Source organism: Sorex fumeus, unplaced genomic scaffold (genome assembly GCF_029834395.1).
Source record: "Sorex fumeus unplaced genomic scaffold, SorFum_2.1 ptg000122l, whole genome shotgun sequence".
Taxonomy (NCBI): Eukaryota; Metazoa; Chordata; class Mammalia; order Eulipotyphla; family Soricidae; genus Sorex; species Sorex fumeus.
Window position 1 is genome coordinate 10,599,109 of NW_026606179.1, and position 20,209 is coordinate 10,619,317.

A 20,209-nucleotide genomic window follows, 5' to 3' on the forward strand; every position below is an offset into this window, starting at 1 on the left:
CTGGAGCGCGGGAGGAGCTCCAGGAGCTGGCCCCTCAGGCTTCGAACTAGCGTCCCTGCTGCGCCTCCAGCACCGCCGGCTCTGCGGCTCCGCCTCGTCCCCTCAGTTCCTCGGAACTGCATCCACGCCCCGCGTCCCGGGTGCAGGGGCTGCGGCTCGCCGCTCCTGCGTCCCGCTAGCGAGGAGGAGGGTCGGGAGGGCTGGACTTCCAGGGCCCGGGGCCCGGGGCCCGGGGGAAGGGGTGGCAGGGTCGCAGATTTATGGGCCGGCTGCCGGTTCAGGTGCTCTGTCCCGCACGGGAGCTGGACCCCCGACCTCGGGGTCCGGGCTGCGCGCACGCTGCGTGGGGTGGCCCGTGGCCAGAGGCCGGTGGCCCGGCCGCTGCTCCCTCCAGCCTCGCGGCGGCCGCGCGACTTATCTCCAGCCGCAGGTTCGGGGGGGAGGGGGGAGTCGGGAGGGGGCGCAGGGGGAGGAGCCGCGGACCTGCGACAGGGGCGAGGGGCGGAGCCGCGCGGGCACCGCGGCGGGCGCTCTGGGCGGCTGCGGCGGCGGCGGCGGCGCTCGGGGTGAGTCCGCGCCTCCCCCTCCCTGGCCGCGGCCCCCGCCCCGGCCCGATCCTGGGGGGCGGCCCCGGCGCGTTGGGGCGCGGGTAGGTGCAGAGGCGCGCGGCTCTCCGGCCGGGGAGTGGGAGTGCTGCGGCGCGCGCTGTCCGCCCCCGGGGAGGGGCACGTGGTCCTGGAAGGGGGGGTGGTCCCGAAGCACCTGGCTATGCCCGAGTCCTCGCCCACCCTTCCCCCCGGCTTGGAGATAGTTTCTCCACCCCATGATCCCTAAAAATTTAGGATTCCGTGACCCCCGGAGGGCGCGGTCATGCTCCCTCTCCCCTGCAGCGCTTTGGGACCCCGGCATCTTCTCAGCCTTCACCCCCACCCCCTCAAAAAAAAAAAATTCCCAGCCTCTCTGCAGCCCGGAGAGACATTAAGGACTTCAACTCCCAACAGCCCTTGCAGCACCGGGCGTCTGAAGCTTCAGCAGTGTGGCTGCGAAGCCTGCCGGGAATTGTAGTCTCTGAGCACACCGGACGCTGGGAGCCCGGAGGTGGGAGGGGGTGGTTGGTCGTCTCGGGGGTCACCTGGGGTCGAGCATTTGGCCCGAGTGAAATAAGATGTAAGGCTCAAACCGAGCTTTTACTCCTGGCCACAGCCCCAGATCCAGCTCCCACCTCTCATTACCTGGCGTCTGGGGGACGGGTCCAAGCCACTTGCTTGTCCGCCCCCCAACCCCCATGGGCGGCCGACCGCCGCCACCTGGGCTGCCATCCAGGACGAGGCGGGGATAAGCGCAGGTGAGTTTCAGCCTCCCCAGGACTATCTGGAGTCCTGGTCCCCTGCCGCGCCCCTCCCCCAGCACCTGTCCATCCGTGAGCCCTCCTCTGCCTTTCCCCCACCCTGCCTCCGGTCGTGGCTGTAAACCAATTGTGGCCAGGCCCACCCTGCGCCCCCCCCCCACCCGCCCCGCGTCCCCTCCTCATCCCTGCTGCCTCACAGCCCCTCGCCAGCCTTCTGGACCCACATCTCAGCTTTCCTCAGGATGCTTCTGTCCATCTGTCATCTACGCTCCCCTCCCCCTCACCTCTCTGTCTTTTATCTCCACACCCCGTCTTGTCTCCAGGGCACGTTTCTCAAAGACATCCTGTCCACTCTCGCCCACTGCTTGCCACTGTCTCTGCCCCCTCCATTCCAGCACACCAGCCTTTTCATTATGGCTGTCCATTCCGTCTCTGTCCTGAATGTCCCTCCAGTCTTGTCTGCTCATTATTCTCTCTTTGGGGCCCCCCACGCCCTTCCTGTGACCTCCCCACCCGCCCCTCCCCCACTCAGCTTGGCTCCTGGCTCATCTGCCTATGGGCACCTCTCTCCGCCCCTCGCCCTGCACCCTTCCCGTTCCTCCGTTGACCCCAGCCCTGTCCCTCATGCTCTCCCTGTTCCTCGCAGGCTTCTCCCCACCCCAGCCCCACCTGCCTGCTCACTTTGTCCGCGGCTCCCCGCCTAGTCTTAGATCTTCCCAACCCCATACTCTCCCCCCCCCACACACCCCACACACACACCTCTGGGTCCTTGGAGCCACTTGCTGCTCTAAGAGTGTCTGTTAGTTTCTCAGTCCCCTCATAAAATTGTGCCAGCAGGAAGTTGGGGGAAGGTGTGGGGTTCGTCCCCCGCTGTATCCTAACAGCCTGAGCTGCAGCTGGTGCTCTGTGAACACTTGCAGAATGAATGAATGAATGAATGAACGGTGCCCGGCTTGTCCATGTCTGTCCAGCCCCTTTTCTCCGAGCGCCCTGAACCTGTGTCTCCTGGCTGCTCATCCCTTTATTCTTGTGTCCTGCAAGACTGCCTCTCCGCTGCCTTCCTTGCCCCTTCTTCCTTGTCCACTGTCCCTGTGGGTGCCCGCACGCATACATGCCTGTCTCGGGGGCCCAGACCATCGTCTCTTCTCGCCATTCCCAACTCAGTCTCTCACCCGTCTTGCCCCCGAACCCCGATTGCTGCATCCTTGCCCTTCACATCAGCCCCATGGTCTCTCGCTCTGTCTGCAAGCGGCCTGCCTGTCCTTGGTTTCCCTTCTCACCTGTTGTCTGCGCAGGAGGTGGCCACCATGTCAGGGGACTATGAGGATGACCTCTGCCGGCGGGCCCTCATCCTGGTCTCGGAGCTCTGCGCGCGGGTCCGTGACGCGGATACGGGTGACAGGTGCCAGGAGTTCGAGAACCTGCGAATCCGTGGCTATCCCCGGGGCCCAGACGCAGGTCAGCCCTCCTGCCCCCACCTGTTCCATCCTCTCCACCACCACCCTGGGGCCCCTGACCTTCAGGGGGCTCCTATTACTGCCGGATGCATGTCCAGGTTGGAGTCTACCCTCCTCCACTCCCTGGGTGGGTTCAGGCAGGTGGCTTTTCTGTGCATCAGTTTCCCCATCAAGGTAATGGGGATAATGAACATGATGAAATCCTGGGGCAACTGATAGACTCAGGTGACATCTATGTTTGGTTTTGGGTGGTACACAGGGGTTACTCCTGGCTCTGTACTCAGGAATCACTCCTGACGGTGCACTGGGGACCTTATGGGGTGCTGGGGATCAAACCCAGGTTGGCCACATGTCAGACAAGCTCCCTCCCCACTGTGCTATTGCTCCAGCCTTTCATGTGACATCTTATTCATCGGAATAAGCTGACCCACCGCAGTCATTAGAAAATGCTGGGTGCAACTATGAAGCGCCGCCTGTGTACCAGTCAGTGTTCCGAGGGTTTCCATCTTCCGTGGGGAGAAGCTGAGGCCCTGAGAGTGAAATCACCTAGCCAGGAGGCAGGAGGGTGTTGTGAGAGGCCAGGAATACTTGCACGTGCTGCCGGATGGGGGATGCCATGCAGGATGGGGCTCTGGGGCATCCACATATTCACATAGCCAAGTCCTGCTGGATCCAGGGGGGGTATAGGATGTTGGGGGCCAGCAGTCAGGGTGAACACCCAGAGGGCGGTGGGGCTGACCGCTCGCATAGCCTGTGAGGTGCAGTGTGCTCCTGCGCACCCCTGTCTCACGGACAGGAACACAAAAAGCATCAACACCTGATTTTTTTTTTTTGCTTTTTGGGTCACACCCGGCAATGCACAGGGGTTACTCCTGGCTCTGCACTCAGGAATTGGCTCTGCACTCAGGAATTACTCCTGGAGGTCCTCAGGGAACCATATGGGATGCTGGGAATCGAACCTGGGTCGGCTGCGTGCAAGGCAAACGCCCTACCCGCTGTGCTATTGTTCCAGCCCCAACACCTGATGCTTTTTTTTTTTTGAGTCACATCCAGCAGCTCTCAGGGGTTACACCTGGCTCTGTGCTCTGGACACACCAGTCTCGCAGACAAGAACACAAAACATATGAGTATTTTGGCAGTGCTCAGGGGACCTATGGGATGCCGGGGATCAAACCTGGGAGGGTGCATGCAAGGCAAGGCCCCCACCCACTATACTTTTTTCCCCAGACCCTAAATTCTCCCTTCTTTAAACCAACAAGTAGAAAATGTCTCCAGGTGCACCAGGGCTGCTGCTGTCCCCTTGGCAATCATTCCCTGCCCAGCCTGGGGTGGCATCACTCACTTTTGAGAAACACTGCACAAGTAAGGTGGACTTTTGCTCAGAATGGTTAAGCTATGTTCCCAAGAACACACTGTCACTGTCACTGTCCTCGCGTTGTTTATTGATTTGCTCGAACGGGCCCAGTAACGTCTCCATTGTGACAATTGTTACTGTGTTTGGCATATTGAATACGTCACGGGTAGCTTGCCAGGCTTTGCCGTGTGGGCAAGATACTCTCAGTAGCTTGCCAGGCTTTCCGAGAGGGGTGGAGGAATCGAACTCGGGTTGGCCAAGAACACACAGCAAGCTGAAATTTGAACCCCGGCATCCACAGCATGGGTGTCACTGCCTCCATGTCCTTGCCAGGAGCTAGCATGGCAGTGAGGCTTGTGCTAATCCATGCCTGACCTGGGTTTGATCCCTTGCACCTTGTGGTTGGCCGAGCATGGCCATGGGGCCACGGTGATCCCCCCAAGTCCTGCAGGGCCCAAGAACATTTCATCTTCGGGCCCTTGCACTGAACAATCAGCCAACTGGTGGAAATTGTGAGTAGGGTCCACTGGGAGGTACACTGCCCCCAGCACAAATATCACCTAGAGATGCTTGCAGTAGGGGCTAGGGGAGCTGCAATGGATTCAATGTCAGGGCTTCAGAATATGCTGGCAGATGGGGCCCGAGAGGAAGTGCAGTGGGGAGGGTGCCTGCCTTGCACGCAGCCAACCTGGTTTGATCCTTGGCACCCCATATGTTCCCCTGAGCACCGCCAGCGGTAATTCCTAAATGCAGCACAGAGTCAGGAGTAAGCCCTGAGCATCACCAGTGGTGACCCCCTCCCCCCGCAAAATGCCAACAAACATGGTGAGTGGAGGCAGACTGGGAGACGATATGACCGCTCTGACCCCTGACCCCTGCCTCTGGCCTCGCTCTCCACAGACATCTCCGTGAGTCTGCTGTCGGTGATCGTCACCTTCTGCGGCATTGTCCTGCTGGGAGTCTCCCTCTTCGTGTCCTGGAAGCTGTGCTGGGTGCCGTGGCGGGACAAAGGCGGCTCGGCTGTGGGCCTTCGCAAGGACCTGGCGCCGGGGGTGGGGCTGGCAGGTCTGGTCGGTGGCAGTGGACACCACTTGGGGGCCGGCCTGGGCGGCCATCCGCTGCTGGGTCCCCACCACCATGCACACACTGCCCACCACCCGCCCTTCGCAGAGCTGCTGGAGCCTGGCGGCCTCGGGGGCGCCGATCCCCCGGAGCCCTCCTATTTGGACATGGACACATACCCAGAGGCCGCAGCGGCTGCAGCCGTGGTCGGGGTCAAGCCCAGCCAGACCTCCCCGGAGCTGCCCTCTGAGGCCACAGGAGGGTCCGGGCTGCTCCTGCTGCCCCCTAGCGGTGGTGGCTTGCCCAGCGCCCAGTCCCATCAGCAGGTCACCAGCCTGGCACCCAGCAGCAGGTGAGCTGGCCTGGCGCCGAGGAGGGGCAGAGGCGTTCTGACCAGGGTGTCTGGTCTCTCTTTCCCATCTGCGACTCTCTGAGTTCCCTGGGGAGGAGCGGAGTGGGGCCCTGAAGTCCTGAGCCTGGGGAAAGGAGGGTTCGTTGTGGGGGGTCCCTGGGACAGAGATCCAGAGGCGGGAGGGGGCTGGACTGTGGGGTCGGAAGGTGCAGGAGAATGAGGCTTGAGCACTGAGGACCCCGTTTTGCCAGATTAATGGAGGGGGGGCTTGGCATCTCCCTGGTTAGCCTCTGTCTCAGCCGGAAAGACAGAGGTGAGTATGGCAGAGACTGGCCTGTGCAGGGGCCACACCGGTTGTCCCAGACCAGCCAGGCCAGGAGCCCTGGAGGTGTCGCTGAAGCCCCTATAGGCAGAGCTGGGACCTGCAGGTGGTGGGATCTCCCTGCGACCAGCACAGCACAGATGAGGTAGCCAGGAAAGACCTAGGGGTGAGCTGGGGTACCCAGGAGGGAGTGGTGCTGTGCATTGTGTGTCTGTGTGGGGGAGGGGTGGGCACCTGGCTTGGGGACCCTGGGAGCCAGGAGGAGCTGAGTGCGGAAGACTTGGAGAGTCCACACGGCCGACAGGATGAGACTGAGCTGAGGCCAGAGGCCGAGGAGGGGGCATGGGGATGGGGTACGACTGGGTGTGGAGGTTGTCAGTGGACCGAGGAGCAGGAGTGGGCTAGAGGGAGACCAAGCTTCTCTGGGTTTGGGGAGGAAAGGGGGTAGTGACTGTGTGGGTCTGAGGGCGGGCAGCCTGCAGGGGGGAACGTCAGATTCTCAGCACCCAGAGGTTCATGGAAGAGGTAGTTCTCAGCCGGAGCCCAGGGCCTCATAGGAAACGTAGACTGAGGCCTGGGGAGGCCATACCTAGAGGCAGTTGCTACATGGAGTCTTAGTCCCTCCTCTTCCATTATACAGATAAAGAAACTGAGGCTCGTGGTATGAATGGCCTGCTCAAAGTCATCCGGGGAGCAGGGTGGTCCACTGAGGGATTCCCCTCCCCCCTGCTAGGCAGCCCCTTCCCAGGGCTGCTTCCTGAGTGGGTAGGCAAGTGAGGATGTGGTGATGAGAAACTCGAGACGCAGGTCTGAGGGGTCAGGGTAGATGGGGTGGGTTTAGGGGGACCTGGTGGCTGGTGAGCCTGGGGCTGATCTAGGCTGGGCTCAAAAGGTGAACGCAGGCACTAGCCTGTGGGAAGCTCTGGAAACTCGGGGAGGTCCAGGAAAGCATGGGGGAGGGAGGAGGAGCAGAGGAGGCGGGGGCTTTGGGCTTCTGGAGTGTTCCACAGGCTGGGGACAATGGGAGACTGAGTCAGAAGGGAAGGACGGAGAGGGGTATGGGGTCAGGAGGGAAGAGACTGAGGGGGGTTGGAGCAGGGCAGAGGGCTCAGGGGGCCTGGGCTAGGTGTCAGGGGAGAGGGGATGGCACCCCAGAGCGGGCACTGCCCCAAGGGTGCAAGTTGCTCAAGGTCAATCAGCAGAAGTAAAGTTGGGGTCTGGGGAGAGCTGGGCAGTGCCAGGGGTGGGGCCGGGGTTTCTCACCCAGCCCTGCCTGCACCCCCAGGTACTCAGGCCTGCCGCGGCCCCTCACCCAGCAGACCCTCACCTCCCAGCCCGACTCAGGCCCGGAGGAGCGCCCGCCTGCCCTGCCAGTACCCGTGGCCGTGGGCGGGGAGGAGAAAGCCAAACTGATTGGACAGATCCAGCCAGAGCTATACCAGGGCACGGGCCGGCGCCCTGGGGAGGCAGGCACGGGGGCACCCTGTGGCCGCATCAGCTTCGCTCTGCGCTACCTGTACGGCTCGGACCAGCTGGTGGTCCGGATTCTGCAGGCCCTGGACCTCCCGGCCAAGGACTCCAACGGCTTCTCCGACCCCTACGTCAAGATCTACCTGCTGCCTGACCGCAAGAAGAAGTTCCAGACCAAGGTGGGCATCCCTCCGGGGCTGGGACGGGACTCTGGGTCTAAGAGGGCGAGTTGGGGGCCAGGATCCCTGCGTCGGAGGGAGGAGGCTGGGGGCCTGGACCCTTGGGTCTGAGGGAGGAGGCTGGGGGATCTGAGGGAAGAAGCAGTTAGGGTTTGATTCTTTATTTTCATTTCAGTGTAGTTTAGGTCACAGGATTGCAATAGTGTTCATGTTTGTGGTCTTGATGTCTGAGGTGGCTGCTCCATTCCCGGGACCCTCCCTCTGCTGTCCTTAGGTCACTTCTGATCTGCCTCACCCTGTCCTGCCCCACAGGGTCTGAGATCATGGGGCTGGCGGCCTGTAGATAGGATGTCCGTGTTCCTTCTTTCTGCAGGTGCACAGGAAGACTCTGAACCCCGTGTTCAATGAGACCTTTCAGTTCCCGGTGCCCCTGGCCGAGTTGGCACAGCGTAAGCTGCACTTCAGTGTCTACGACTTTGACCGTTTCTCCCGGCACGACCTCATCGGCCAGGTGGTCCTGGACAACCTCCTGGAGCTGGCCGAGCAGCCCCCCGACCGCCCACTGTGGAGAGACATTATGGAGGGAGGCTCGGTCAGTGGCCCTGTGGTTGAAATACGGCAAAGAAGAGGGGATAAGGGGAAAGCAAAGCCCATATCCCCCATGGGTGCCATCCAACCTTGTGCCTGGCCCAACTTTGACACCCACCCCACCCTTGACAGGGCTGGACCCCCAACCCTGGACTCATGCCCTCTGACCCCAGATTCGACCCTCCACCTTTCTGATACCACCATTCCTTCTTTTTCTCTTCTGACTGACTCACCCTTTGACCTCAGCACCTGAGCCTCCATCCCCCCAGTCCCTCCCTTTGCCAAGCCCTGAACTGCTAACTCCAATCAAGTCTTCCTGCTCTCTGGGGCTGGATCTGGGAGGGTGCTTGCCTCGCACACTGCTGACCCGGGTTCAATCCCTGGCATCCCATATGGACCCCTGGGCACTGCCAGAGGTAATTTCTGAGTGCAGAGCCAGATGTAACCCCTGAGCCAGGTGTATCCCCCCAGTCCTTCTGTTCTCCACCCCATTGTCACTGCCTGAGGCACCCCTGCTGCAGACTCAGTGGGATCCCCAATATCCTGACATTCTTCAACTCCCCTGCATTCAGATTGTGGGGCTGGCACCCCTCAAACCCTTTCCCTTACCCCACCAGATTCTTTTTCCTCTGAAGTCCCAACCCTCTCCACCCACGTCTCCATCCTTACTGGGCATCTGGCGCTCCCTAGCTCGCTAACCCCTGACCTCAGCACTCTCAGTGCCAATCTGTGGGGTTCATATTCCTTCCCATCTCTCTGCCTCGGTTTCCCCATACCTACCGTAAGATAAACATTCTGGGTGCCCAGGGCTCTTCTTAAGGCCCCCTTCATGAGGTGCCCCCGTCTCCTTGCTCTCTTGGACCCCCAACCCCAGCCTACCAGAATCAGTGCCTAATCCCAGAGTGCCCTTGCCCAGGGACCCCAACCCCGTGATATCCCAGGGGACCCTCCTGGAACCTGGCTATTACTCTCTCACTCCTCACCAAGGTCTCCATTCCTCCACCATTCGGGTCTTGCATTTTCCTTTCTCTAGCTTGGACCCTAGCCGCACTCTTTCTGGGTGTGTTTGTTTGGTGTCCGTGGGCTTTTAGAACTTGGGGTTCAGAATTTGGAGCTGAGTTTCTCAGTGGAGGATCTTTGTTCTCACTGACCCCCCTCGTCTCCCCTGTAGGATTAGTGGTCATTCTTGGGGGTGTCAGACTGAGAAGAGGGTGGACCCCCTGAGCCTCTGCTGGCGGGAGGCATGAAAAGGAGTTCAGGGGACCCCCGAGTCGGGGCACCTTTGAACACCCCTCCCCATCTGCAGGAAAAGGCAGACCTTGGGGAGCTCAACTTCTCGCTCTGCTACCTGCCTACTGCCGGGCGCCTGACTGTGACCATCATTAAGGCGTCTAATCTCAAAGCGATGGACCTCACGGGCTTCTCAGGTTCCAGGGGTCTGAGGGGGATGGCTGGGGCCCAGGAGACTGAGGGAGGGAAAGTCTGGGCTTCCTCCTTGGAAGTGTCCGGGAGCAAGAGTCTGAAGTCTGGACTCCTGTGCCTGAGAGGAGGGGGTAAAGGCTGGGGACCCCCACCCTTGCGAGGAGACTGTAGGTGGACGTGCTCACCGTGCTCCCCCAGACCCCTACGTGAAAGCCTCTCTGATCAGCGAGGGGCGGCGTCTGAAGAAGCGGAAAACCTCCATCAAGAAGAACACGCTGAACCCCACGTACAACGAGGCACTGGTGTTCGACGTGGCCCCTGAAAGCGTAGAGAACGTGGGGCTCAGCATCGCAGTGGTAGACTACGATTGGTAAGGGGGCGTGGGGTGGGCGGGTCGGGGCCTATCAGGACGGGCATTGGCGAGGGCAAAGGGGCGTGGTCTGGTCTGGCCCTATCAGGACGGGCATTGGCGGGAAAGGGGGCGTGGTGTGGGCGGGTCAGGGGCCGTATCAGGACGAGCATTGGGGGGAGGAGGGGAAGGGGCATGGTGTGGGTGGGTCCAGGGAAAGTATCTGGACTGGCATTGGTGGAATGTGGTGTGCAGGAAGGGGAGAACTGGATATGGGTGAGGCGGGGCATCCTGTTGCCCCCTCCCCAGGTGCTCATGGGCCTCTCTCCCGAACTCTAGCATTGGACATAATGAGGTGATTGGTGTGTGCCGTGTGGGCCCGGAAGCTGCCGACCCCCACGGCCGCGAGCACTGGGCCGAGATGCTGGCCAATCCTCGTAAGCCCGTGGAGCACTGGCATCAGCTGGTAGAGGTGAGTGTGCACCTCAGTTCCCTCCACTTCTTCCTGTCTTCCGAGCACTTCTAGGAGTGATCTCTGAGCACAGAATCAGGAGCGCAGATCCAGTTTGCCCTGAGCACAGCCTGGTGTAGCCTCAAAACAAAAAGGGGCGGGGGGGGGCTGGAGCAATAGCACAGAAGGTAGGGCGTTTGCCTTGCACGCGGCCAAACCCGGGATCGATTCCCAGCATCCCATATGGTCCCCTGAGCACCACCAGGAATAATTCCTGAGTGCATGAGCCAGGAGTAGTGACCCCGTGCATTGCCGGGTGTGACCCAAAAAGCAAAAAAAAAAAAAAAAAAAAAAAAAAAGGACAGAGCTGAGAGGTAAAGGAAAAGCAGGCAGTGACAAAATATGGGGCCCCTGGCCAGCCAAAATTTTTATTTTATATTAAAACATAAGAAAAAAGAATAAAATATCACAAGGATGCTGAGAGACGACTGTGTTTCCCTCTTTGTTGTTGTTGTTCTTTTTTTTTCTTTTTGGGTCACACCAGTGACGCTTAGGAATTACTCCTTGCTGTGCTTGGGGTTCCATAAGGGATGCCAGGAATCGAACCTGGGTTGATCATGTGCAAGGCAAACACCCTCCCTGCTGTACTATTGCCTTAGCACCCTCCAAAAATGTTTTAAGAGAAATTTTCTGAATCTCTGACTCCAGAGAATTTTGTTTGTTTAGGGTTCACACCTGGCAGTCGTCAGGACTTACTCCTGGCTCTGCATACAGGGATCACAGTGTGTACTTCAGGGACCATCTGGGACATCAGGGATTGAACCTGGGTCAGCTATGTTCAAGCACATGACCTCCCCGCTGTCCTACCTCTCAGGTCCTGTCCAGAGAAATTTTGGATGCAAGCCTCTCATTTGAAAACAAGGATAGATTTCAAAACTCTTCATGATGGTTTTGCTTTAGGAAAGCCAAGGATAGGAAGCATAAGAAATTTTGTTCTGAGTATAAATAAAACACTTAAAGCTAATGTAACTTTAATATGCTTACTCTTCAATTTCTTTGAAAATCTTTCAATTATTTTTGCATTCTGGAACAGTTGGCCCATCAAAAGCACATGGACGCAAGTTTTTCCTTTGTTTTGGGCTCTCATTTGTTACAGAATGGGCTTTTAATGAGATGTAGGATGATTTGCCTGCATTCACTCTGGTGACCTGAAAATATTGCGTTCCAAGAGATTGATCTTGGTTGTCGAATTAGGCACACCTTCCACTGGGGGACCCAGGTAACTCTGGTCTGTACTCTTTGGGCACTTTTTAGCCAGACTTCAGGGAGAGATTGAAGTGACTTAGCGCTGAGCCCAGATTTGAATTCTGCAGGGGACTGAGCAGTATGACAGCAGGGAGGGCACTTGCCTTGCATGTGACTGACCCAGGTTTGGTCCCTGGCACCACATATAGTCCCCTGAGTCCTCTAGGAGTGATTCCTGATTGCAGAGGCAAGAGTAAGGCCTGAGTACTGCTGGGTGTGGCCCCAAAACATAGGTAAAACCAAGTAAGAAGAGTAGGGGCCACATCTATGGGACCGTGGGGAGGGCACTTGCCTGGCATGCAGATGGCTCCAGATTGATCCCTAACATTCCTTATAGTCCTCCAAACACTGCCAGGAGTGAGTTTTGAGCACAGAGCTTTGAGAAACACCTGAGCATTGCTGGGTGTGCCCACCCCCCAACCCCCCCCCCCGGAAAAAAAAAAGAGTCTTTCATTTAGTCTCTGGGTAGCACTCCTGCTGTGTCGCCTCTGGCCCACACTGAGTGTTCTGTTTTTGCCTCCTCCAGGAAAAGACTTTGAGCAGCTTCACCAAAGGAAGCAAAGGATTGTCAGAGAAAGAGAACTCTGAGTGAGGGTAAGGGGGTCTGGGGACCCAGGATGGGAGCACTGGGAACTTGGGTCTGAGGGAGGAGGGCTGGGGATGGATCCCCGCATCTGAGGGCAGAAGACTGGGGATGGAATGACCAGGTCTGAGGGGTGAGGGCTAGGGATGGATTCCCAGGTCTGAAGGAGGAGGGCTGGGGATGGACCTCTGGGTCTGAGGGAGTGGGCCTGGAGCTAGGCTTCCGGGTCTGAGGGCAGAGGCCATGGAGACATGCTCCCAGGTCTGCCGGCGGAGGGCATGGAGATGGGCTTCCGGGTCTGAGGATGGAGGGTGAAGAGATGGGGCTTTCAGGTCTGAGGGTGAAGGGCATGGAGATGGGCCCCTGGGTGCTGGGCTGGCAATGGGGCTCTAGCAGGACCCAGGCTGTCTTCTGCTGTCACTGATGCCGATCCCTGCCTGCCCCTGCAGGTCTGGCCCAGGCTGGGATTCAGCCGGCCCCCGGGACCTCGGCCTTCCTGCGCGGACAGTGAATTCATCTTGAAGCCATAGTGTCCGTGCCATGTGGTGCGGGCCACGCTGGGCCTGCGTCCCTCTGCCCTGGCGGCGGGAGGGTGGGAGGCCGCGGGCCCAGCTCCCGTTCAGGGTGGGGGGCATTTGGGCTCCCCTGTGACTATCTCCCCTTCCAGACGAGGCGCTGTGCATGTCTGGGGGACGCCTGGCCCCAAATCCTGTCTGTCTATCTGTCTGGTGTTTGTCCTAGACGTGGTGTCCTAAGCCTTGTTCTCGTCCCTGCTGTGATTGTCAATGTCCCAAGCCCCCGTGTCCCTCAGAGACCTGTGTCTCCCCCTCTGTCTACCACACCCTGCGTCTGGCCGGTCCCCCCATTGCTGCTGCTATCAACGCCAGAATAAACACACCCGGTCCCACTGCACTGGGGACGTCTGTCCGCTCTGGGAGTTTGAGGCTGGGTGGGAACCTCCTGGCTGTCGGCTGGGGTACTGTGGACAGGGTCACTGATGTCCCTCTGCCTCAGCGTCTGTGTATTATCATGGCTGGGACCAAAAGGCAACCCAGCTCCTGAGGGCCACACGTAGGCTTGAGAGTCGCCCAGACTTGGCGATGTGAGCAGAGAGGGGCCTTCAGGCACAGCGGGACGCAGGCGTCATCAGCCACTTCGCTCTCCGCTGCCTTCAATCCTGGGCAGGACTTTGCGATGGCGAGGAACCAGCCCTTTGGCGCGCAGGATTACATAACGCTGCATCTGTGGGGCTGTGTGACACAGACTTCCAGTGGCAGGCGCTGAGACAAGAGCGATTTTGCTGCCATTCCTAGTCTTGCTCACTTTACCTTTTGCTCCTGAGACCCAGGCGCGGGGGGAGCTCAGTTGCTCTGCAGAGACACACCCGGTTTGGAGCTGCCCTTGGGGCACACGGACCACACAGCCTCTTCCTACGAGACAGGCTGCCCCTTTGTGCCCCTGATTTTCCTCTGCAGAGAATTCTTACATCCCATCTGCCAGGCAGTGTAGGGGTGGGGGGAGGGACTCCTGTAGCCACCCCAGGGGGCAGAGCAGGAGCATCTGTCATTTGGGGTTTTTCAATGTGGGGTGTGGGCTTGGCCAGTCAAGAAGCTCAGAGAAGCTTCCTGAGTGTTGGGCAGGAAATGAGATTTTCTCCTCTCCTTCCCGTCTCTCTTCTCCTTCCTCTCTCCGCTCCTCCCTCTCGCAGTTCTGACCCCATACCATGAAGTTCTGCAGTAGTTGGGGCTGAGGAGACAGGCTCCCCTGGCATCATTCAATTTCTGACACCACATAGGATCCCCTGAGCACTGCCTGGAATGATCCTGAGCACAGAACCAGGAGTCAGCCCTGAGCATCGCCGGGACTGCCCCCCAACCAAATAAAAAAGGTCTTGAGTAGAAAATACCCTGGATGACAGAACCAACCGAAGAATGTGGCAGCAGAGCAGGCATTGTCCTCTGAGCAGGAGGCCCGCATGTCACCTTTAGCTCTTTATTCCTCATGCCCACACCCATGCCCTTATCAGCCTAGGCCAAAAGTTCCATGGTGGAAAATGGTGCCACCGTTGGACTTTGTCTTTTTTTTTTCTTTTTGGGTGACACCGGCAATGCACAGGGTTACTCCTGGCTCTGCACTAAGGAATTACTCCTGGCGGTGCTTGGGAGACCATATGGGATGCTGGGAATTGAACCTACGTCAGCCGCATGCAAGGCAAATGCCCTACCAACTGTGCTATCGCTCCAGCCCCCTGGACTCGGTCTCTTGGACTGAGAAGAACAGAACTGTATTCTCATGTTACTCTGGAGACCAGGAAGCTGGAGCCCAGTGGGTGCCTGCTGCCCTGACTGTCCCCAAGCTTTGGAGAGGCTCTTTCCCTGCCCAGCAGCTTCCCTTACCCGGTGGCGCTGCCATCCAGTGGGTCTGCCTCTGTCCTTCCTGCACCTGCATCTCTGTGCCTCATGCCCCCTCTGCCTTTCTGTCTCTTTTTAAGCACTTATATTTTTGTTTGTTTTTGTTTTGGAGCCACTGATGCTCCAAGGTTCCTCCTGGCTCTGTGCTCAGGAATTACTCCTGGCAGTGCTTGGGACATCATATGGGGTGCTGAGGATCCGACCCGGCTTGCCCCCCTATCCTGCTGTACTATCTCCCTGACCCTTATAATTCTTTTAAAATGCATCCTGGGCTGGAGCAATAGTACAGCAGAGAGGGTATTTGCTTAGCATGCAGCCAATCCAGATTCAATCCCCGGCATCCCATATGGTCCCCTGAGCACCACCAGGAGTAATTCCTGAGTGTTACCAGGTGTGATCCAAAAAGGAAAAAGAAAAAATAACACAATGCATTCTAATTAGGACTCCATTCGCCCTCTTTTCCATTATAAAGAACACTTGCAAAGCCAAGCAAATATCCAAGTTATGAAGCTGCAATTCCTTTTTCTTTGGTGAGGGGTCAAACCCAGTGGTACTTAGGGATGACTCCTGGCTCTGTGCTCAGGGATCACTCCTGGCAACTCAGGGGCCATATGGGATGCCAGGGAACGAACCCAGCTTGGGCCTGTGTGGGAAGCAAGCACCTTACCCACTGTGCTATCCCCCTGTTCCCTGAAGTTGTAATTCTGAGTGGAGGGAAATGGCCACCTGTAAGCATCTGTGGGAACACGCTGTTCATTTGAACCTGATCCATAAGAAGGTATTATTCAGGCCCAGACACTGGTGCTGGAAGGTCACATGCCACGCAGCCATTGTCTCTGTCCTTCTGGCAGTTTTTGGAGGTGCCACTCCCTACCCCTCCAAAAGAGAGTTTATCTGTTCTGTAGGAGGACTTTGAAGTCAATCAGCCTCCATGCAAATTCCTTCTCTGCATGCATTAGCTCCATGAACAAAGATGGGCAAAGATGAAACTGTGTCTACCTCTGTTCCTGGAACTAAGCAAGAGAGAAAAAAAAAAAAGATGGTGTCTGCTTCTTCAAACTTAGGCAGCCCCAAGGAAGAAGGCACAGAGAACAGGAGCACAGTGCTCCTACTCTGTGGCTGTTAATATTGATGGTGAGGATAAGTGGCTACTCTTGAGCGCAGCATATTAGAATGGGTCTTCGTATTAGTCATTTTGCCATTGACCGACCTTATGTATATAAGTGTCAGCTGCCCGAGAAGGGAACAAGATGTTTCTGTATAGCCGAATATTAAAAAAGATGGGTTTTTTTTTGATCACCAGTTTGCTTTGAAGAAGCATCAGTCAGTAATAATTATCTCTCCTTGCCAGCCCCCCTAACACCTCTCCTATCTTTCTCTCTAAGTATCTGTCATTGGAGGTAGAGAACCACTGTAAATCCTGGAGCTCCTTCATTCTGTCTGCAAAATCTTCTTTCAAATCACACTGTGGCCCTAGATTTGGGGGGGAGAGGGTTCACGCTTGTGGACCCATCCTTTAGGGCCCCATTATGGCCACCTCGCAAACACAGTTGACCATTTCTAATGGAGCAAGACACATGTGCCATGTGCTCTCGCAGTTTCAGTCCAGTTTTGCCCTGTGAGAATAAGAACTCTGTGTCTGTGCAAATAATAGCCTCGATGTGTGAAACCAGAGATGACCGAAATGTCGACCAAATGAAACTGTATGGTCATACAATGAAATGCATTCAGCAATAAAAAGAATTTCCTGCTGAAATGTGTGGTTCCATGGAAAATTGAAATAAAAAAATAATAAATCGGGGGGGGGGCGCTGGGGGAATAGATGCAGAACATAAAAAGTGCATAAGTCTAATTTATGAATTAGATTAGGGTCCTTAGTCTATAGGGCCAAGAAGCAGACCAGGGTTGCTTGGGGTTGAGGGAACTGGGATAGGAAGTTGTCAACACCACTAGCTTTCTGAGAAGGGGAACTGTTTGTGGTGGTGATCACAAGCCACTAAAGCTCGTTGAATTTAAAATCGATGCATTGTGGGGGCAGAGCAGTAGTACACAGGGAGGGTGTTTGCCTTGCATCTGGCCAACACAGGTTTGATCCCTGGCATCCCATATGGTCCCCCGAGCACACCAGAAGTGATCCCAGAGCACAGAGCCAGAAGTAAGCCTTGAGCATTAAATTGATGCATTAAAAGGATTTTTGGGGGGTATGATGCCGCCAGCAGGTCAATCTATACCTGTGAGGTGAGTGCATCAGCAGCCTGATGGCGCCTTCAGACTTCCAGATACCTCAAAATTGCTGCTGTGCCTTTAGCCAGACCCCAAAAACTTGGGGCAAAGTTTACCAAGAAAGTAAACGGCCAAAAGTTAGGTATGTGGGAGACACACCCACAAACCACCTCCGGCTCAGCTATGTAACTGGAGGCATGTCCTCTCTGGTTCCTGATTGAACTGCTTAATGGCCATGATCCCAGAGACTCAGAAACAAATTTCAAAACCCAGTGGCTTTTGGCAGAAATGTGTCCGGTCCCTGCAGTAGGTTACCGGTGCTGGGCCAACCCAGGTTGGAAAGGTTTCATTCCTTGGCCTGTTCCCCCCTGGCAGCCCAGTGACCGCCATCCTTCAGAGGCCACTGGATAGTCAGGTTGGGCCCCCAGTGACGAGACACGCAGGGCCACATGGGATGGGGGTGGAGCCAGTCCTGTCCCCACCTCAACGAGACCCCAAGTCATTACCCATGAACGGCCTCTCTGACTCCTGATCAAGCTGCTTAACGACCATGATCCCAGAGACTCAGAAACAAATCTCAAAACCCAGTGGCTTTTGGCAGAAATGTGTCCGGACCCCGCAGTAGGTTACTGTCGCCGGGCCACCCCAGGGGGGAAAGGGTGCTGTCCCTCCGCCTGTTTCCCCCTGGCGGCTCAGTGGCCGTCATCCTCCAGAGGCCATTGGACAGTCAGGCTTGGGCCCGCAGTGACGAAACTTGTTGGGCCTCACGGGATGGGGATGGAGCCGGGCCTGGTCTCCCTGTCCCAACGAGACCCCAAGACATTGCCCACAAAGGGCCTCTCTGGCTCCTGATCAAGCTGCTCAACGGCCATGATCCCAGAGACTCAGGAGAAAATCTAGAAACCCAGTGGATTTTGGCAGAAATCCCTCCAGATTTTAATGTTAAAATTTCGAAATTTCAAAATCACATGGCCCTACTGCAGCCACGCGACATCATACGTTATTCATAACCAGCAATATAACACAAATTGTCTACTGTTGCTTTTTCAGCAGATCTGAGTGTTGGGGTAAAATCTCAAATAATAATGGTGAGTCTGGTGTCGAAATATTGAATGTGATCAAAGTAGAGAGAGAGCAATGTGGAAATCATCTGCCCCACAGGTAGGGGGAGGGTGTGGGATGGGGGTATACTGGGGTTTTTGGTGGGGGAGAATGGGCACTGGTGAAGGTACGGGTGCTTCATTGTATGACCGAGACTTAGACCTGAAAGCTCTGTAACTGCTCTCACGGTGATTCAATAAATGAAATTATAAAAAGTAAGGTGGAGTTCATGCACAATTCAATCAGCTAATCAGTGGCTGAATAAATAGCAGTACTCCTACCCAAAAAAAAGAGGATTTTTTGACAGGGATTCGGTTGTTTTATGGTTTTTTTAGACCACACCCCCAAACTTAAAAATCCCTGTATTCAGGAATTACTCCTACCTGGGCTCCTGGAACCATACAAGGGGGTTTAGGAATTGAACCCAGGTAGGGTGCATACAAAGTGAACATGCTACTCACTGTTCTGTTTCTCCTACCCCACGCTGAAGGTTTTTAACTGTTAGTACAATACAAATACCACACAAATTTACCACCCTAGCCCTTGTGGAAGAAATTTGATTAAGCAAACCACATTGTCCTACAATCCAAGCGCAGAGAACTTTGCACCTACCCCCAGGCACACTCTGTACCACTAAACAGCTTTCCCATCCAGTCCCTGGCAATCAACATTTTACTTAAGTCTCTGAATTTGACAGCTCCAGATCTCTCAGAGAAGTGAAATCCTGCACAGTTGTCCTTCAATTGTGACTAATGCATCACACAGGCAAGAAGTTAATAGGGGGAAACGTGGGGAGGTCATACTTAGGATGTCTGAATTTAGGGTACGGGGTTTCCATTTAGGGTACGGGGTACAGCATACAACATTATGCACTTACAAATTTTTCTGTATACCTCAAACTGGAACTCCACACCAGGCTGTTTTCACGCAGTGCATCCCAGAGTGGGGCAGGTGAGAGCCCTCCTTGCCCCAAGGGACCCAGCCCCAGCAGCCGACCTCCACTATCCAACCACTGCCACACTCCAGGCCCTTTTCCGGACATTAGAACCGAGCCTCACACGTGAATGAAGTCCCATGGAACTCAGATGATGTGGAACTTCGTGACCTTGAACTCTGGTCTCAACGGGACTGGAAGCAGAGATTGTCTGCCTGCTTCTCCAGTCTCTGGTGACTCAGGAATCATACCCATAAACCACACCCTGCAGGCACCAGATAATCTCATCATTCACCCTCCAGAGCTCACGACTGCTCCTCCCAGACAGGAGTATAAAATGAGGCCCACATAACCATGCCACTGGACTCCATGCCAGGCTGTTTTAACATGGGGCGCCCCAGAGTGGGGCAGGTGAGAGCCCTCTCCACCCCAAGGGACCCAGCCCCGGCAGTCGACCTCCACTACCCAACCACCTCCATGCTCCAGGCCGCTTTCCGGACACATCATAAGATACTTCACACTCATTTTCCATAATTACCACATTATATTTGATGGGGTTCACACAGTAGGCAACAAATCATAGAGAGAAATATATAAATATATGCCTCTCAGAGAGCCCGGCAAGCTACCAAGAGTATCCCGCCCGCATGGGCAGAACCTGGCAAGCTCCCCATGGCGTATTCAATATGCCAAAACCAGTAATGACAATAGGTCTCATTCCCCTGACCCTGAAAGAGCCTCCAATCACTGGGAAAAGACAAGAAGAGGCTGCTAAAATATCAGGCTGGGAGGAATAGAAACGTTACTGGTGTCTGCTCGAGTAAATCAACAAACAATGGGATGATAGTGATACAGTGATACCTCAAATTGGTGTTTTTTAAAAGTCATGGATAGGGGCTGGAGCGATAGCACAGCGGGGAGGGTGTTTGCCTTGCATGAGGCTGACGGGTTCGATTCCCGGCTTCCCATATGGTCTCCCGAGCAATGCCAGGAGTAATTCCTGAGTGCAGAGCCAGGAGTAACCCCTGTGCATCGCCGGGTGTGACCCAAAAAGCAAGCAAACAAATCATGGATAACAGAGGCCAATAGGCAAGATCCACAGTTGTCCTGTTATAGGGTCCCAGGTAATGGGTGTCTGTTATAGGGTGTCTTATAATGGGTGTCTGTTACAGGGTGTCGATGCTATTAACGTTTTGCATGTCTGGGGGTCTGGTGGTTTGGGCGACAACAAAGATATTTACTCTTTACCTATAAAGTACTTGAGATTAAGGTCATTCATTACTCTGGGACTCAATACT

The 20,209-nt window shown here is 56.1% G+C and overlaps 2 protein-coding genes across 3 annotated transcripts in view; one reads left to right on the forward strand and one right to left on the reverse strand.

Moving 5' to 3' along the window:
* The window catches only part of CUNH19orf81 (chromosome unknown C19orf81 homolog), a 19,566-nt gene extending 16,909 nt beyond the window's left edge, over positions 1-2,657 (reverse strand). The window contains exon 1 of the mRNA XM_056135557.1: positions 2,629-2,657. Coding sequence (XP_055991532.1) covers positions 2,629-2,657 — 29 coding nt within the window. The remainder of the gene's footprint in view (positions 1-2,628) is intronic.
* SYT3 (synaptotagmin 3) lies at positions 446-12,837 on the forward strand. 2 transcript variants are annotated; one of them, XM_056135902.1, is made up of 11 exons: positions 446-566; positions 1,204-1,345; positions 2,644-2,806; positions 5,060-5,573; positions 7,181-7,544; positions 7,918-8,136; positions 9,439-9,559; positions 9,753-9,924; positions 10,243-10,375; positions 12,186-12,253; positions 12,692-12,837. In XM_056135902.1, the coding sequence occupies exons 3-10, from the start codon at positions 2,656-2,658 to the stop codon at positions 12,249-12,251; spliced, it is 1,740 nt and encodes a 579-aa protein (XP_055991877.1). In that variant the 5' UTR covers positions 446-566; positions 1,204-1,345; positions 2,644-2,655; the 3' UTR covers positions 12,252-12,253; positions 12,692-12,837. The 2 variants fall into 2 exon arrangements, with proteins under 2 accessions (XP_055991877.1, XP_055991878.1); XM_056135903.1 differs by lacking the exon at positions 1,204-1,345 and having other exon boundaries at positions 467-566.
* The last annotated feature ends 7,372 nt before the right edge of the window (positions 12,838-20,209 follow it).

Bases quoted from the DNA above. Each gene is read 5' to 3' on its own strand.
- SYT3 (XM_056135902.1), top strand. From the start codon at position 2,656: ATGTCAGGGGACTATGAGGATGACCTCTGCCGGCGGGCCCTCATCCTG. The intron at 7,545-7,917 runs GTGGGCATCCCT...TTCTTTCTGCAG, and splicing joins AGAAGAAGTTCCAGACCAAG to GTGCACAGGAAGACTCTGAA. The intron at 8,137-9,438 runs GTCAGTGGCCCT...CCCCATCTGCAG, and splicing joins ACATTATGGAGGGAGGCTCG to GAAAAGGCAGACCTTGGGGA.